This window comes from Leuresthes tenuis, unplaced genomic scaffold (genome assembly GCF_036924035.1).
Source record: "Leuresthes tenuis unplaced genomic scaffold, fLeuTen1.0.hap1 SCAF_4, whole genome shotgun sequence".
NCBI classification, from domain to species: Eukaryota; Metazoa; Chordata; class Actinopteri; order Atheriniformes; family Atherinopsidae; genus Leuresthes; species Leuresthes tenuis.
In genome coordinates, this window is record NW_027325358.1 from 38,290,226 (window position 1) to 38,308,772 (window position 18,547).

Below are 18,547 nucleotides of genomic sequence, written 5' to 3' on the forward strand. Positions count from 1 at the left end.
GGCCTCAACTGTTTCTGACTCTGGATCCAGAGCTAATGGTCTCCGAGAACCTTTCCTTAAGGGCAAGACGGTTCTTGGATTAATGGTGGCCTCTGATGTGTTGGGTGGACTGGAGTTTTTAAACCGATCATTGCAAAAACAATCAGAAACGATTGGTGGCATGCAGGCTGCTGTTGCCTACGTGAGCTCTACACTTCAAGGAGAAAGAACTGAGGAGAAGTTTGCGGAGGTGTTTGAGAAGGCTGTTTCAAAGATTGAGGATCTGGGAATAGAGCTGATTCAAATTCCCTACCAGAGAGCTCCACCCAAACTGGTGGGGCTAGCCATCACAAGGCAGAGACACCTGAAGAGTTCTTTAGGGTAGAGTTTTTCAAGGTATTGGACTGTTTGGCTGTGCAGTTTAAGGAGAGATTTAATCAGCCAGACTTGGAGAGACTTAAAAAAATTGAGAATGTTCTCCTCACAGGGAAAATGGATGATATCATTGTACAATACCCAGAAATAGACAGGGGTATTTTGAAGGTGCAACTTGCTCCTTCCTGGTTTTTATGAATGGGGAGCCAGCACAGCCACTGATCATTTTCAGCTTTTTCAGATGAATATCAGAAAACACGTTTGTTACAGAAACAAAAAAGTGTAGGAAAAGTTGTCCTCTTTCAGCCAATGTAACTACCAAAGAGCTGACATTTATATAATGAGCCTTGAAGCGAGAGAAACTTTTCAAATTCTCTCACTAACTCCAATGGAAAGTTTGGTCTGACACAGCAGACAGCTTCAAGTGTGTTCAACTCGCTGCAGATTGCACCAAGACAAGTTTTGGTGCAATCTGTAGGTTTCCTTAGCTAGGATATTGTTCTTTAATTTAGCTCTATATGAATGAATTGGATTATTTTGAAATTAATTCATTGGATTTCATTGGATTATGATTACAATTAATTGAATTCCAATTGGCTTGAATTGGACTATATTATTTAAGTGCCTTGAGATGACATTTGTTGTTATTTGGCGCTATATCAATAAAACTGAACTGAATTTAATTTAATTGAGTAGAAGGCCTAAAGATGATGAACAGAGGAATGTTTGCCTGTTTTTTTTGTATATTTTTATATTTTTTCAGATTTAAAGATGTCAGGGAAGAAACAAAAAACTATTATTTTGTATTGGGCGGCAAAGGCTCAGTCATCCAAAAAGGTTTCCAGGTCAGATGAGACATTAGGGGAGATAGTGACAGTGGAAGTGACAGAAGAAGAGAATGTGGAGGTGACAGAAAAAGCAAGTGTGGAGGTCAGAGAAGTAACTGTCGAAAAAAAGGCCCTAACTGGAGCTGCAGTCTATAGGAGCACTTTTAAAAGTGAGTGGACAGCAAAATGGCCATTTATTATTGTTGGTACCACCAGCTCCTACTATTGGTGCTAAATCTGCTGTGTAGTTCTGTGTAAGTGCGTGTGTTAGCACAGCAGGTGTGTCTGCTTCTTTGCAGGGGGTTAGGTAGCTCTAGTTTAAGTTGTAAATTGTCACGGTTTATGTTCTTTTCCATGTCTTGTCTCGTCATCCTCCTGCAGTGCTATCTTGCATTGTAATTTCTTCTTATCCTTAGCCTTAGTTTATTTATTCTACAGTAAGTTTCACAGCCTTGTTTTTTCCTCCGTTTTCAAGGAGCGGTTTTTGTTGTAACCATTCTTAGTCGCCTCCGTTAAAGGAGAGCTTTAAGTTTATCGTTAAAGTTCATAGAGCCTCTGTTTTGTGAAGAGTGCGTCTTTCGTTTTCTTCCGCCTCGTTAGGAGAGCGTGTCTTTTTTTGTTAAGTGTTCATAGCTTTTCTGTTTTCCTCCCAGTTGGAGAGTTTTATGTTTGTAACTTTCATAGCTGCGCTCCTCCTCCGCTTAGTTACTGAGGAGAGCGCTTAGATTTTTTAGCCTTTTTCTTTTGCGCTGCCAGGAGATTGCCTTGCATTCCTGTGCTCTGTGTGCTGCCTTTAAATAATAAAAACCCTCTTGAAACCCATACAACCCTGCATCTGTGTCCTGAGTCCCCTGGTAAACTGACATAAGTAATGAAAACAGAAACAATATTAAGTTTTAGCCTTTGATTCTTAAAGTTTATGAGGAAATGATTAAGTCATTACACTTTACTCTCAATGACAGCAGATGTATTGGTTATCTATTTTTCAGTGAGTTGTACTTTATTGTCCTTCAAACAAGATTCCCTTTGTCAAAACATAGCAAATTAAAGGAAAGCACCAAAAGCAAATGACAGCATTCAAATTATGCTTTATTCATTACTAGTTTGATACTTGAGACATGCAGTCACAGTCAAACAACACAGCACTACAATATACTTCAGGCTTCAAATCAACAATCAACACATTTAAACAAATAGTCTGGGTATGAATTCAGATTCTTCCTCAGTAGTCAAAAACATGACTTTGGTGGACAGCAGTCATCAGAGTTTTACTCCAACACTTTCAGCCTACATTTATAGACCATTTGGCTACTTGTATGGAAAAGTTTGGTTTAGTATGGTTTAAGGTTGTCTCAATGTCGAAGGGTCTAGGCAGCCAACATTCACTGATCCAACCATAAATTCTACACCATGAGAGTTGTTGAAGATGATGGGAGGCCATTTGTCAAAATGTTGAACTGGAAGTGGATAATTCCACTATAAACTGGTCTGACATAGTCGAGCACGTCCACCAAGGCATGGTTCAAAAGATAGAAACAGAGGGTAACAGAATGGTTTGGTCAAAAAACTGATTTCAATACCTTTCAGTGTTGTAGGAGGATTTTCAAAATCTCAGACTGATGGCAGGGTGGTCAGAAATTTCACCAAGCCCATGTCAGACTGGTGGACAATTATACAAAATGCGGAAGAATATTCTGTGATTCTGAAAAAGGAGCAAATCTAGCCTCTGAGTTTACTTTATCAACCAAGTAACATTCAGTTAGTTGACAATTTCTGTAGGCACAGGTTAAATGGGAATCAAAAGGTTTGATTGTCCGAATATGTTATTAAAACCAACAACTAGAGAATGTGGATGTGAAGATGGATTTGGTGAAAAGATGCTTCTGGCAGAATTCACATTTTCCAAATCACACAACACAGCTTGTCTGTGAGGTTTGAAAACAAAACAAATTTTTTAGATCAGACAGTGCTTCAGTGACAAGAAAAACAACACGTCTTGCTTTTTTTAGGACAGCACTCTGCTTTTTAAGTTCAATTAAAAAGCATCATGCACTTTCATACTTTGTAAATGTTTGTCCCACATTATATAGTTTTCTTTGCAAATCAACATTAAAAAAATAGAAAAATAATAAATAAAAACAATCTAACACATGAAAAACCTCATAATCCCCTCTTTTCTTTTGTATAGATTTGTTGAGATGTTCCGGTGAAGTTTGACGACAGGAAGGTGGGTTTGTTGAGCAAGCAGGCCCAGCTTAAAAGTCAATACTGACGTAAAATCATCATGAGGGGATACAGTAGTGCACGAGTGAGGTGCAACCACCAAAACATTCGATGCCATTTGTAAGAAACTAACAAAAGCAGTGAAAGTGTGTCATTCTACATACACCTAGGCAGCTACAGTTCATAACAAACGCTATGCTGGGATGTGTTTTAAATTCAAGCTTGTTGGTCATGCACTGCTCTAAGAGGTGGATCTACAGGTGTCTTGAAAAAGTATTCACCTCCTTGACATTTTTCCTGTATTTTTTGCATTGCAATCTGTAATGTAAATGGATAAAATAGGATTTTCTATGATGGACCCACACAAAACTGTCAATATTGGTGAAGTGAAACTAAAACAACATTTTTTTTACATTCGAATAAAATTTTTCAAGCACTTTGTGCATTGTATTCACACTTTTAAAGCCTTCTGGTGCCAACAATTACCTTAAAAAGTCCAATAAAAGTTCCATTTAGTCCGCCTCTCTCAGTGCCACATGATCTCAGTATATACATGCCAGTTATGAAAGTCTGCAACACCAGTAATCAAGGGGCATCACCAAGAAAGCAGCATGATGAAGGCCAAGGAGCTTTTCACACTGGTTAGAAACAGTTCTAGAGAAGTACGGACTAAGGTTGGACATAACGTTACAGAAAATGAAAGATTCCAAAGGAGATAAATGGGCTGGTTTATTCTCATTTGCAGTTGTGCACACAGACAACTGCAAGAATCACAGACCCAACTGTTCCTCTTCTTCAGTCCTATTTTGGTCCCATCATACATCTTACAATAGTGTTACAGAGTAAAGACCCATTAAAATATTGGTTTTTTTTTCCAAGTAAAATGTCTTCAAAACAACGAGTTGTTAATTTAGTAAATAATGATCTGATTTAGAGTAGAAAAGATGATGATGAACAGGGTAATGGGGGTGCACAGCTCCTTCGATTTCCCTGTCAGATCCACTAATTGTTCCTCCTTGGCTCCACTCTCTCATTCAAATATTGTTTCCCTTTATTCTGTTTCAGGCCAGTTGGCTCTGTTCTTAAAGCCAGTAAAGATGTACATGAAACTGACATTTATCCCTAAAAACCATTAGCACTCATAGAAACCTGCTGCTCTCTGGGTTGTAAACACATCCCTGAACTGCATTTACAGGAACGTTCTAAAGGTATGAGGGATAACTAAGATTTTCTTCATCGGATTGTTGTATGGACTACCGTGCTGATGCTGCGGATGACTTTTCGTGGCAGTGGCTTTGTGTGTATGTGTTTGTGTGTGTGTGTGTACAAGTGCAATGTGTAAGCTGGCTAGTGTCCATGCTGGTTTACTTTGCCTATCCAACAGCAGAACCTTCATGGCTTTCTAAATTGGAGGAGAGCCAAACTATAAGCTGGTGGTATTTTAACTTTTGTGCTGAGGAGCCCAAGCAAATATCTTTTTAGACCCATGTCTTAGCATCAGATATGGAAACTCATCCCTTTACATTAAAGGACGTCGCGAGCAAAACACAACATCCCAGATCCAATATTTCCAAGTCAAGAAGTTTATAATCTGGTGGACACATGTAGGTGTTTCTACATACCGCTGTGAACCCAGCCCCAGTCGCTGAATTATACTCTTGTAGATGTATATACACTGCTCCAAAAAATAAAGGGAACATTAAAATAACACATCCTAGATCTCAATGAATTAAATATTCCAATTGAAAATGGTTATTCATTACATAGTGGAATGCGTTGAGAACAACATTAAAATGATCAATATAAATCAAAATCTTTACCCCATGGGGGTCTGGATTTGGAATCATACTCAAACTAAAAGTGAAAAATCACATTACAGGCTGATCCAACTTCAGTGGAAATTCCTCAAGACAAGTGAAAATGAGGCTCAGTAGTGTGTGTGGCCTCCACGTCCCTGTATGACCTCCCTACAACGCCTGGACATGCTCCTGATGAGGCGGCGGATGTTCTCCTGAGGGATCTCCTCCCAGACCTGGATTAAAGCGTCAGTCAACTCCTGGACAGTCTGTGGTGGGTGGAACGAGGCATGATGTCCCAGATGTGCTTGATTGGATTCAGGTCTGGGGAACAGGAAGGCCAGCCCATAGCATCAATGTCTTCATCATGCAGGAACTGCTGCCACACTTCAGCCACATGAGGGTTAGCATCAGAAGCATCATGCATCAGAAGGGACCCAGAGCCCACTGCACCAGCATATGGTCTCACAGTGGGTCTGAGGATCTCATCCCGGTACCTAATGGCAGTCAGGGTACCTCTGGCTAGAACATGGAAAGCTGTGTGGCCCTCCAAAGAAATGCCTCCCCACACCATTACTGACCCACCACCAAACTGGTCATGCTGGAGGATGTTGCAGGCAGCAGAATGTTCTCCACGGCGTCTCCAGACTCTGTCACATGTGCTTAGTGGGAACCTGCTTATCTGTGAAGAGCACAGGGCGCCAATGGCCAATCTGCCGATCTTGGTGTTCTCTGGCAAATGCCAGTCACACTGAACGGTGTTGGGCTGTGAGCACAAGCCCCACTTTTGGACGTCGGGCCCTCATACCACCCTCATGGAGTCTGTTTCTGACAGTTTGAGCAGAAACATGCATATTAGTGGCCTGCTGGAGGTTCTTTTGCAGTTCTCTGACAGTCCTCCTCCTGTTCCTCCTTGCACAAAGGAGGAGGTAGGAGTCCTGCTGCTGGGTTGTTGCCCTCCTACGGCCCCCTCCACGTCACCTGGTGTACTGGCCTGTCTCCTGGTATTTCCTCCATGCTCTGGACACTGTGCTGAGAGACGCAGCAAACCTTCTCGCCACAGCTCGCTTTGATGTGCCATCCTGGATGAGTTGCACTACCTGAGCAACTTCTGTGGGTTGTAGACACCGTCTCATGCTACCTCTAGGGGTGAGAGCACTGACAAAATGCAAAAGTGACCGAAACATCAGCCAAAAAGGATGAGAACAGAGAAATGGTCTGTGGTCAACCACTCCTTTATAGTGGTTGTCTTGCTAATTGCCACCATTTCCACCTGTTGTCTGTTCCATTTGCAAAACAGCAGGTGGAATTGATTCACCATCAGTGTTGCTTCCTAACTGGACAGGTTGATTCCACAGAAGTGTGATTGACTTGGAGTTTAGGCGTTCCCTTTATTTTTTTAGCAGTGTATATGGATACTGAATGTGTGTATCTTTTCATCATATCCTCTTCCGGTCAGTGCTGTGCTTTGTGTGAGCGTCTTTCTGAGCACCCAGGCACCTCACTCCCTCCAGCAGCATAGGCGTCCCGTGATGTGGATCTGGCAGCGAAAGAGAGAGGCACCATTAGAATGTAAATAGTGCACAATAATATAATGCTTTTCAGCCTATTGTTACTTTAGAGCTATTAAGCACTTTATTCTTAGTGCAATACACTCACAATATAGTTTCCCCAACATATCCACTAATGTTAACCAATGCAATGGAATTTTGTCCAAACGTGCACTGTTGGTGTCTTTTTTCATTGATAAAGTACTTATTCAATATATGCAGATTTTTTTATTTTATTGCATTTGTCTCCATGTACACACTCAATTGCATGAAGCGGTAACACCAAGAAGGCCCGCGTGCAAACTCATTTCTGTTCATCTCCTTGGCAACGACCAGGGCGTGGAGACGGAACTGCACCGTTGACGAGCCTCAGTACGTTGTTCCAGCACCCACCTGTGGACCCCTTCCTCCAGCTCTGGCTGTCCCGCTTTCAGCCCACGATTAGCTTTCTTTATTTTCTTCTTTGCTGTCAGATTAACCTCTGCTTTCCTCCAGTCCCTCACAAGTTTCTTACTCACCCCAAACCTTCTTTCTGCTGCTCGATTACCGTTTTCAGCTGCACATTTTACCACCAGCAGTTTGTAATCTGCAGAATAGGATTTTCTTTCTCAGTTGTCTCCAAGTTGATGTTTCAGCGGTGCAGGAGCAGCAGATAGTTGTCACAAGCCTACAGTGTCCTCTTACGGCTGTAGATAGCAATGTTTACCCATTGGTTCATGTCAGTCAGTATGAATTAACATTTAAAAACATGTTCAATTATATATTTTTTCATATATAAGTCGCACCTGACTATAAGTTGCAGGACCAGCCAAACAATGAAAAAAAGTGCCACTTGTAATCCAGAAAATACGGTACTAAGGGTTCAGAGCAAAGCAGTGGTGCCCATATGATACCCAGAGAATACAAGAGAAATTGATTTAGTACCACCATGTAAAGTGCTCTGAAACTGAAGCAGCTACAGATTAATGTTCCAGCAATGGAAAAGGCCTGCAAGACTAGAGTAGTAGCTCCATACTAGTTCTGGCTTAGTTAAGTATTATCAGTTAAGTTTTACATAAAACTTTCATTTGTATGAAAAACTTAACTGAGGGCGCTTTCCTCATCTGGACTCTAGTCCGCCTGAAAACGTGGATACAGTGGGAAACGCAAACGGACTAACCACAGAGAGGAACTGACGTACCTCGCTCGGCGTCTGTGTAGCCACAGCAGCATGTCATAGTCTGCATTTTTTTCAGTTCTGCTGCATTCGTCTCATGCAAAAAGCAACATGCTGGATAGCTCCCTGCCTCATACTGGGCAGCTTCTTGTGAAAAAGCAATAAGGTTTGGACACCAAAATAACAGAAAGCCCAAGGCTGCATAAATTTGGTGTTGCTCCATTGTTTGTTTTTGTTGTAAACCAGCCGGAGAAGGATTTCCATCTCTGGTCCTGGCCAAAGCTTTCTTCTTCCTCATGCTTTTTTTCTTGCTGGTCAGTGCTTTCAAACAAACATGTAGCATGAAAGTAAGCCACCGCCCAATCAGTCCCCCGGACTATCCTGCAGGGAAAGCGCCCTTAAACTCAAGGCTCATCAATATTAAACCAGTTTGTTTTCAAAATACAAACAGAGAAAACCATACTCATACAATTTCCTGTCTCATGAGTAAATTGAACTAAATGTGAATTCACATATAGAATTCACAGCTCCAGTGGCTGTGCACACCTACCAATGACTCGAGCCTGAAGTCTGATCTTCAGACTGTTGTCTCTTCTTCCTCTCGTCACCAGAGTGATCTCCTCTTGTATCACCCCCTCCTGGTGAGTCCTGTACTCACACATTACCTTTGCTCCTCCTAAAACGTGGGGAGAGCATTCAGCTGTTTAGTTTTGCAAACTTTTTCATACCATGTTCAGTTCAGATTATGGAAAACGGAGTAACTAGGATTATCTATGCAATCAAATGAGCAGTTCAGACAGCCAAAGGCAGAGGGAGGGAGGGAAGAAATACTGAAGGTGGGATAGGATGGAGGAGACTACTGATTTCTTCACTCTGGAAGGCCGTCTGAAAAAGTGCTGTCACAGAGGGGATGAGTTTATATTTGAAGCTGTGAATTAAAGCTGAAGTGTCTGACAGCAGACCACGACTTTGTGTCACATAAGAGCAACCCAATTTAAGCTGTCTTGGAACCACGCCTGTATAAAATGTAAAAAATAAATGTGAACTAGTTGGTGGTACTAAGAGAAAAAGCTGTGAATCACAAAGGCCATTCTGAAAAGCTTGCATTCATCATGTGGAGAGCATTGCTTTTGTTCCCAGGAATATATAAATGTTATGTAAATGTTATCAAAATATTACTGGCCACGAGTCACAAAGGGAGAAAAGGGATGCATGAAAACATTTGCCTGATTAATAGCTGTTGGACATGACTTGCTCCAATTGTACTTCAGAGATTTTATGTCTTTGCTCAGTTTTACATAATTTAGGTTCAGTACGGATCAAAACAGATCCGTCCACTACTCTGACCACAAACTCAGAACGGTCTAGTTCAAAAATGCCCAGAGCTCAGCTCATATATTGCTCTCTGTTTGCTGGTATGTGTGAGTTATTAAAGAGCTTCAAACAATGCAGTGTTGTCTGAAGAGCTCTCCAGATGTCCCCATTCCTACCATCTAAGACTTTCCTCTGCCAGCATATGGGCCTTCAGACATTGAGATGGACTGAGCTGTCTGTTCTAGAGCCCTGCATGGGACTACTTTTTAATCCCTCCTGCTCCCACTGAATTTCTGACCCTGACTGTCTGCTCCCACAATATCTGCGCTCAACCCTGCGTGCATCCGCAGATTGATATGCTATACGATTAAATACGTTTATATGCACTTAATGTTTTATATCAGTGGAACAAGAGCCGAATACATAAAAACATACTCAACAAAAATCTCTCAGCTTTGAATCACAAATACTCTGAGGCCAACCTACTCAGATGTCCAAATGTCTGCTCAGTCATAAAAAGCAATGAGCAACCATTTTAAAGCTGTTCCATATATCTGATTGTCCCTTCTTTTCTTTACTTTCATACTCTCCAGCCTTAATTTTATCACCAACCTCAGTTGAACTCTCCATCCTACCAACAATCTTGGAAATCTTCAAACCGCCATCTCCGCGACATTAGCGTTGAGTCCCAGGGAACCCGCTGGTTCCCAGTCCCAATGCAGGGCTCTGGTCTGTTCCATTATATTTCAGGGGTTGATATAGAAATGAAGTATTTTTTCCATTGCTGATGCCTGGACGTACCCTCCAGTGTGGAGTTTATTCGGTGGACACGGAGGCTCTGGGATCTCCGGGATGGAGAGGAGGAAGGAAGGCAGGAGAGGTCTTTACCCAAAGTGGGTACATCTGGGACAGTAAAGACAACCTCATAACAGTGGTGGCTCTTCAGGAAACCAGCCTTGAGAGAAAAGTGACAGAGTAGAGGCAAAGAGCAAAGGAGAGAGAGAAAGGGTTTTTTGGGAGGATGGGGTGTTGACAGAAAGAAGTATGGAGTTAGATTAAAGCCCTGTCAGAGCCTGTCACATTTTCATGGGTGTGAGGTGAATCACTTATTTGTTTTTTGTGGGCGGGGCATTATTACATGCAAATCAATCGTGAACGCACGTGAATAAAACTGTTATTTACTCCTCCTCGTCATCTCAGTTATTTTCCTACAGCACAATGCTTTTTATTGCTTGAAACTGGGGGATAACAGCATCAAACTCATTGCTTTGACAAACTTTGACTTTGTCAGTGAAGAAGAAATTTGGATTCCACTGTACATCCCTCGAAGCCTGATGGACACTTGATTAAAATAAACTTACTACTTAAGTCATCATTAGGTTCCATCAGTATGATGCTTATCTCACTGGAACATTGACAATCTATCAAAGTATTTTTATACCCCAGTTCTACATTAGAAAAGTTCATTACAATACCAATGCTTCTCCTGTTTTACTTTAAAAACACAATGAGATCATGTGTAAACCAGTCGACACACCCACACAGACAGACACACCTTGACCAAGTAGCTGCCATCCTTCTCCAGGATAGCAATGAGCGTCGAGAGGTTTGACTGGTCATCTCGCCGTGTCGGAGAGCCGGGAGGCTTATCATCGTCAGGGAAACGCACTCCACAGGCTTTTGAGGTAGAGCCTGGTGACAGAGAGTATTGCTTTGAATCCTCCCGCCGCCATGGAAGGCAGGAAAAGTATAAAGAAACAAAATGTCTAAAAACAAAAACATTTCCAGATGACTAAAGTTGCTATAAAGAAACTGTAATGGTTGTGTCAAGTTGCACTTTACTTCCATTTTGCAAATTAATATCAGTTGGTCATTATGGAGTCAGCCATCTAAGGATAGAGGATGTTTTGCTGTACGGATTATAAGCCATTTCTTGTCAATAAATAGTGGAACATAAAAAAATCATTTGCGTTCAGACTGTCTAGACAAAGACTGCACATGACAGATATGATGTGGCAGAGCTGGGGCCTCTAGCAACGTTTCAATGTGTTTAAGCAGAACAGTTAGCTGTTGCCCATGAAGAGAGCTCCAATGCAAGGACACAAGAATGTGCGTTGCATCATCACACACGTGATTGCAGCTCTCTGAGGACAAAGTGTTGTGGATTCTTTCTAAAATCAGTCTATTTGCTGTGACTATATCTGCAATATAAATATCTAAATACGATAAATCCTTGAGTTAGTCCTGGACAGAGTTTAATAATTAGTCCTGGACAGAGTTCAATAATTAGTCCTGGACAGAGTTCAATAATTAGTCCTGGACAGAGTTCAATAATTAGTCCTGGACAGAGTTTAATAATTAGTCCTGGACAGAGTTTAATAATTAGTCCTGGACAGAGTTTAATAATTAGTCCTGGACAGAGTTTAATAATTAGTCCTGGACAGAGTTCAATAATTAGTCCTGGACAGAGTTTAATAATTAGTCCTGGACAGAGTTTAATAATTAGTCCTGGACAGAGTTTAATAATTAGTCCTGGACAGAGTTTAATAATTAGTCCTGGACAGAGTTTAATAATTAGTCCTGGACAGAGTTTAATAATTAGTCCTGGACAGAGTTCAATAATTAGTCCTGGACAGAGTTTAATAATTAGTCCTGGACAGAGTTTAATAATTAGTCCTGGACAGAGTTTAATAATTAGTCCTGGACAGAGTTCAATAATTAGTCCTGGACAGAGTTTAATAATTAGTCCTGGACAGAGTTTAATAATTAGTCCTGGACAGAGTTTAATAATTAGTCCTGGACAGAGTTCAATGATTAGTCCTGGACAGAGTTTAATGATTAGTCCTGGACAGAGTTTAATAATTAGTCCTGGACAGAGTTTAATAATTAGTCCTGGACAGAGTTCAATAATTAGTCCTGGACAGAGTTTAATAATTAGTCCTGGACAGAGTTTAATAATTAGTCCTGGACAGAGTTCAATAATTAGTCCTGGACAGAGTTTAATAATTAGTCCTGGACAGAGTTTAATAATTAGTCCTGGACAGAGTTTAATAATTAGTCCTGGACAGAGTTCAATAATTAGTCCTGGACAGAGTTTAATAATTAGTCCTGGACAGAGTTTAATAATTAGTCCTGGACAGAGTTTAATAATTAGTCCTGGACAGAGTTTAATAATTAGTCCTGGACAGAGTTTAATAATTAGTCCTGGACAGAGTTTAATAATTAGTCCTGGACAGAGTTCAATAATTAGTCCTGGACAGAGTTTAATAATTAGTCCTGGACAGAGTTTAATAATTAGTCCTGGACAGAGTTCAATAATTAGTCCTGGACAGAGTTTAATAATTAGTCCTGGACAGAGTTCAATAATTAGTCCTGGACAGAGTTCAATAATTAGTCCTGGACAGAGTTTAATAATTAGTCCTGGACAGAGTTTAATAATTAGTCCTGGACAGAGTTCAATAATTAGTCCTGGACAGAGTTCAATAATTAGTCCTGGACAGAGTTTAATAATTAGTCCTGGACAGAGTTCAATAATTAGTCCTGGACAGAGTTTAATAATTAGTCCTGGACAGAGTTCAATAATTAGTCCTGGACAGAGTTTAATAATTAGTCCTGGACAGAGTTTAATAATTAGTCCTGGACAGAGTTCAATAATTAGTCCTGGACAGAGTTCAATAATTAGTCCTGGACAGAGTTCAATAATTAGTCCTGGACAGAGTTTAATAATTAGTCCTGGACAGAGTTTAATAATTAGTCCTGGACAGAGTTTAATAATTAGTCCTGGACAGAGTTTAATAATTAGTCCTGGACAGAGTTCAATAATTAGTCCTGGACAGAGTTTAATAATTAGTCCTGGACAGAGTTTAATAATTAGTCCTGGACAGAGTTTAATAATTAGTCCTGGACAGAGTTTAATAATTAGTCCTGGACAGAGTTTAATAATTAGTCCTGGACAGAGTTTAATAATTAGTCCTGGACAGAGTTCAATAATTAGTCCTGGACAGAGTTTAATAATTAGTCCTGGACAGAGTTTAATAATTAGTCCTGGACAGAGTTCAATAATTAGTCCTGGACAGAGTTTAATAATTAGTCCTGGACAGAGTTTAATAATTAGTCCTGGACAGAGTTCAATAATTAGTCCTGGACAGAGTTTAATAATTAGTCCTGGACAGAGTTTAATAATTAGTCCTGGACAGAGTTTAATAATTAGTCCTGGACAGAGTTCAATGATTAGTCCTGGACAGAGTTTAATGATTAGTCCTGGACAGAGTTTAATAATTAGTCCTGGACAGAGTTTAATAATTAGTCCTGGACAGAGTTCAATAATTAGTCCTGGACAGAGTTTAATAATTAGTCCTGGACAGAGTTTAATAATTAGTCCTGGACAGAGTTCAATAATTAGTCCTGGACAGAGTTTAATAATTAGTCCTGGACAGAGTTTAATAATTAGTCCTGGACAGAGTTTAATAATTAGTCCTGGACAGAGTTCAATAATTAGTCCTGGACAGAGTTTAATAATTAGTCCTGGACAGAGTTTAATAATTAGTCCTGGACAGAGTTTAATAATTAGTCCTGGACAGAGTTTAATAATTAGTCCTGGACAGAGTTTAATAATTAGTCCTGGACAGAGTTTAATAATTAGTCCTGGACAGAGTTCAATAATTAGTCCTGGACAGAGTTTAATAATTAGTCCTGGACAGAGTTTAATAATTAGTCCTGGACAGAGTTCAATAATTAGTCCTGGACAGAGTTTAATAATTAGTCCTGGACAGAGTTCAATAATTAGTCCTGGACAGAGTTCAATAATTAGTCCTGGACAGAGTTTAATAATTAGTCCTGGACAGAGTTTAATAATTAGTCCTGGACAGAGTTCAATAATTAGTCCTGGACAGAGTTCAATAATTAGTCCTGGACAGAGTTTAATAATTAGTCCTGGACAGAGTTCAATAATTAGTCCTGGACAGAGTTCAATAATTAGTCCTGGACAGAGTTTAATAATTAGTCCTGGACAGAGTTTAATAATTAGTCCTGGACAGAGTTTAATAATTAGTCCTGGACAGAGTTTAATAATTAGTCCTGGACAGAGTTTAATAATTAGTCCTGGACAGAGTTTAATAATTAGTCCTGGACAGAGTTTAATAATTAGTCCTGGACAGAGTTTAATAATTAGTCCTGGACAGAGTTCAATGATTAGTCCTGGACAGAGTTTAATAATTAGTCCTGGACAGAGTTTAATAATTAGTCCTGGACCACAATTCGTACACAAGGCGATTCGAAGTGCATTTACCTTTTCTTCCTGTTGCCATGGTAATGTGGTTAAGATTTGGGCAGTGTCAGACAATACCTTTGTGATGTCATCACTGACCTGAGAATGGAGAGTAAAACACAGAGAGACGACACGTCGTTACAGGCCACCCAGAACATGATAATCTCTCGCCTCAACTACAGCAAAGCTCTTCCAGAGCACCTCGGCCATGGCAAGGTGTCAAGTCACTAATTTCTGCTGTCTCAGACTTTATGCGAGACGCTGCTGACACAGCACAAATCACAGGGCCATGCCTTTCTTTGTGCAGCACTTTACTGTTTCATCTATATCCACAAAGCAAAAGCTGATGTTATGTGAACAGACATCATCAGTTCAATTTCCCACACAGGTCAATCCGAGAAAGGCAAATTAATGTGGCTCTTGGGTCTTCTTCATAACCAGCCTTACGATGGCCCTACGCACCTGATCCAGTGAGGCTAATGGATCAGATTAGCCATGAGAACAAACTGAGCTACTTCCTGAGTCTGACAGATGAAAATAATAAAAACAATCTGTTTTTGGTTATGATGCTAAAAATAGATCGATTCTCATGATGTCATATCAGAGAAAGTTTTTTTGAAAATATCACTTTTACAGTCTTCAAATATGTGAACAGATGCCAACTTTTACAAGAGCCAGGTCCAGTAACAGCCTGCATCCCACCCTGAGTCCAACCCAACACCTGTCCTGGTCCAGTAACAGCCTACGTCCCACCCTGAGTCCAACCCACCACCTGTCCTGGTCCAGTATCAGCCTGCATCCCACCCTGAGTCCAACCCAACACCTGTCCTGGTCCAGTATCAGCCTGCATCCCACCCTGAGTCCAACCCACCACCTGTCCTGGTCCAGTATCAGCCTGCATCCCACCCTGAGTCCAACCCACCACCTGTCCTGGTCCAGTATCAGCCTGCATCCCACCCTGAGTCCAACCCACCACCTGTCCTGGTCCAGTATCAGCCTGCATCCCACCCTGAGTCCAACCCAACACCTGTCCTGGTCCAGTAACAGCCTGCATCCCACCCTGAGTCCAACCCAACACCTGTCCTGGTCCAGTATCAGCCTGCATCCCACCCTGAGTCCAACCCAACACCTGTCCTGGTCCAGTAACAGCCTGCATCCCACCCTGAGTCCAACCCACCACCTGTCCTGGTCCAGTAACAGCCTGCATCCCACCCTGAGTCCAACCCAACCACTGTCCTGGTCCAGTATCAGCCTGCATCCCACCCTGAGTCCAACCCACCACCTGTCCTGGTCCAGTATCAGCCTGCATCCCACCCTGAGTCCAACCCAACACCTGTCCTGGTCCAGTATCAGCCTGCATCCCACCCTGAGTCCAACCCAACACCTGTCCCGGTCCAGTATCAGCCTGCATCCCACCCTGAGTCCAACCCAACACCTGTCCCGGTCCAGTATCAGCCTGCATCCCACCCTGAGTCCAAGCCAACACCTGTCCTGGTCCAGTATCAGCCTGCATCCCACCCTGAGTCCAACCCAACACCTGTCCTGGTCCAGTATCAGCCTGCGTCCCACCCTGAGTCCAACCCAACACCTGTCCTGGTCCAGTATCAGCCTGCATCCCACCCTGAGTCCAACCCAACACCTGTCCTGGTCCAGTATCAGCCTGCGTCCCACCCTGAGTCCAACCCAACACCTGTCCTGGTCCAGTAACGGCCTGCATCCCACCCTGAGTCCAACCCAACACCTGTCCTGGTCCAGTATCAGCCTGCATCCCACCCTGAGTCCAACCCAACACCTGTCCTGGTCCAGTATCAGCCTGCATCCCACCCTGAGTCCAACCCAACACCTGTCCTGGTCCAGTATCAGCCTGCATCCCACCCTGAGTCCAACCCACCACCTATCTTGGTCCAGTATCAGCCTGCATCCCACCCTGAGTCCAACCCACCACCTGTCCTGGTCCAGTATCAGCCTGCATCCCACCCTGAGTCCAACCCAACACCTGTCCTGGTCCAGTATCAGCCTGCATCCCACCCTGAGTCCAACCCAACACCTGTCATGGTCCAGTATCAGCCTGCATCCCACCCTGATACCAAGCCAACACCTGTCCTGGTCCAGTAACAGCCTGCATCCCACCCTGAGTCCAACCCAACACCTGTCCTGGTCCAGTATCAGCCTACGTCCCACCCTGAGTCCAACCCAACACCTGTCCTGGTCCAGTATCAGCCTGCATCCCACCCTGAGTCCAACCCAACACCTGTCCTGGTCCAGTATCAGCCTGCATCCCACCCTGAGTCCAACCCAACACCTGTCCTGGTCCAGTAACAGCCTGCATCCCACCCTGAGTCCAACCCAACACCTGTCCTGGTCCAGTATCAGCCTGCATCCCACCCTGAGTCCAACCCAACACCTGTCCTGGTCCAGTATCAGCCTGCATCCCACCCTGAGTCCAACCCACCACCTGTCCTGGTCCAGTATCAGCCTGCGTCCCACCCTGAGTCCAACCCACCACCTGTCCTGGTCCAGTATCAGCCTGCATCCCACCCTTAGTCCAACCCAACACCTGTCCTGGTCCAGTATCAGCCTGCATCCCACCCTTAGTCCAACCCAACACGTGTCCTGGTCCAGTATCAGCCTGCATCCCACCCTTAGTCCAACCCAACACCTGTCCTGGTCCAGTATCAGCCTGCATCCCACCCTTAGTCCAACCCAACACGTGTCCTGGTCCAGTATCAGCCTGCAGACAGCACATCCCACATCATTCCTGATCCTGATTGTGGAACACTTCTTTTACATCATGTTATCATTTTGGACTGTGGGGACTGTAGAAAGCACTCTAAATTATTCATATTCAAATCCATTTTTTCGTGTCTTTAACAGTTTGAATCACAAACAATGCTGTTCACAGAGGAGAGCAAAAAGTGATATTTTGAATGATCCGGAAATTACTCAGATTTTTCGGATTCACTGATGTTCAAACACGTGCACGTGCACATGCACATGCACCTGCCCCCTTCTGTTTAGTCCGGTGTTGAAACTCTTCGGGCTGAAGGAGGACAACACCCTGCAGTACTGAGTAGGTCATTCAGCTGCGTCATACTGAATCAGGGCTCTTAGCAGCTGCTCCGTGTTCACAGTGAAGCTGCGTCTGCCCACGCCCATCCAGTTACATCCTGCAGTGAATGTCTCTGTATTCGCTGCTGAAAGATGAATTATTCCATATGAAATGAATCATATAAAAATACATACCATGCCATTTAAATGTGCTGCGCGTGCCGCTGTACCTCTTACGTCGATATTAACAGTGCTAGCATTCTGTCATACTATAAACGCTGTCCGGTGTTCGTCCCTGTGAAAATAGAGAGATGCTGCTATCCTGTCCCGTGCGCGCAGGCAAGCTGTCACGCGCGTGGCGTCAGCGTCGCTGTCACAGTCTGAGCGGTCATCAGCCTGCTGCCTTCACTGTGGCAGGCACATATATTCAGACACGTTGGAGACTCAAGCCCCGACTTTCCGTCATGTGAATGATCTTTCTCGGCTAATATCTGTCTCTCCTGAACATGAACCTGAAGTTGTCATGCCCCACCATACCGTCATCCTCGACCTTTTCATTGGCTAGTTGACTTCTGGGGTCATTCTCTGAATTCGGTGCACATTGGGTTCTCTAGCCACTGAAAATATACCACAAAAAATGTGTTTCTGAACATTGTATCTGATGAAGGACTATTTCAACCTCTGAGAAAATATGTTTTCCCACTTTAGGCATTATTAGGAATTTCTTTATCACTTGTTGTTGTTTCAAATTCAACCCCGTAACGGGACAATTTGATTCCTGTATGATTATAATACTAAAACATCCATCCATTTTCTATACCGTCAATCCGTCGGTCGGGTAGCGGGGGGTGGGGGGGCTGGAGCCTATCCCAGCAGTCATCGGGCGAAAGGCTGGGTACACCCTGGACAGGTCGCCAGTCCATCACAGGGCTAATACTAAAGCATATTCAAACTAATTCTTCCAATTCCTTGGTAATCACCTGTCCCTCTGTAACTTATTGCATTGCAAGTAT

General features: G+C 42.8%; 1 protein-coding gene across 4 annotated transcripts; it reads right to left on the reverse strand.

The window, feature by feature from the left end:
* Positions 1–2,163: 2,163 nt before the first annotated feature.
* LOC140304857 (adipose secreted signaling protein) lies at positions 2,164–18,052 on the reverse strand. Of its 4 annotated transcripts, XM_072383655.1 has the most exons (7): positions 17,765–18,052; positions 17,487–17,680; positions 14,508–14,585; positions 10,776–10,912; positions 10,022–10,175; positions 8,457–8,582; positions 6,650–7,436 (listed from the first exon to the last, which is right to left on the reverse strand). In XM_072383655.1, the coding sequence occupies exons 3-7, from the start codon at positions 14,524–14,526 to the stop codon at positions 7,303–7,305; spliced, it is 570 nt and encodes a 189-aa protein (XP_072239756.1). In that variant the 5' UTR covers positions 14,527–14,585; positions 17,487–17,680; positions 17,765–18,052; the 3' UTR covers positions 6,650–7,302. The 4 variants fall into 4 exon arrangements, with proteins under 4 accessions (XP_072239758.1, XP_072239756.1, XP_072239757.1 ...); XM_072383657.1 differs by lacking the exon at positions 17,487–17,680 and having other exon boundaries at positions 2,164–6,740; positions 17,730–18,051; XM_072383656.1 differs by lacking the exon at positions 17,487–17,680.
* Between the last annotated feature and the right edge of the window lie 495 nt (positions 18,053–18,547).

What these genes read in the sequence shown, in the direction of transcription:
- LOC140304857 (XM_072383656.1), bottom strand. An exon ending in ATGGCAGCTACTTGGTCAAG is followed by an intron (nt 10,176 to 10,775) that starts GTGTGTCTGTCT and finishes TTTTCTCTCAAG; the next exon opens with GCTGGTTTCCTGAAGAGCCA. An exon ending in AATAAACTCCACACTGGAGG is followed by an intron (nt 8,583 to 10,021) that starts GTACGTCCAGGC and finishes CCCACGTTTTAG; the next exon opens with GAGGAGCAAAGGTAATGTGT.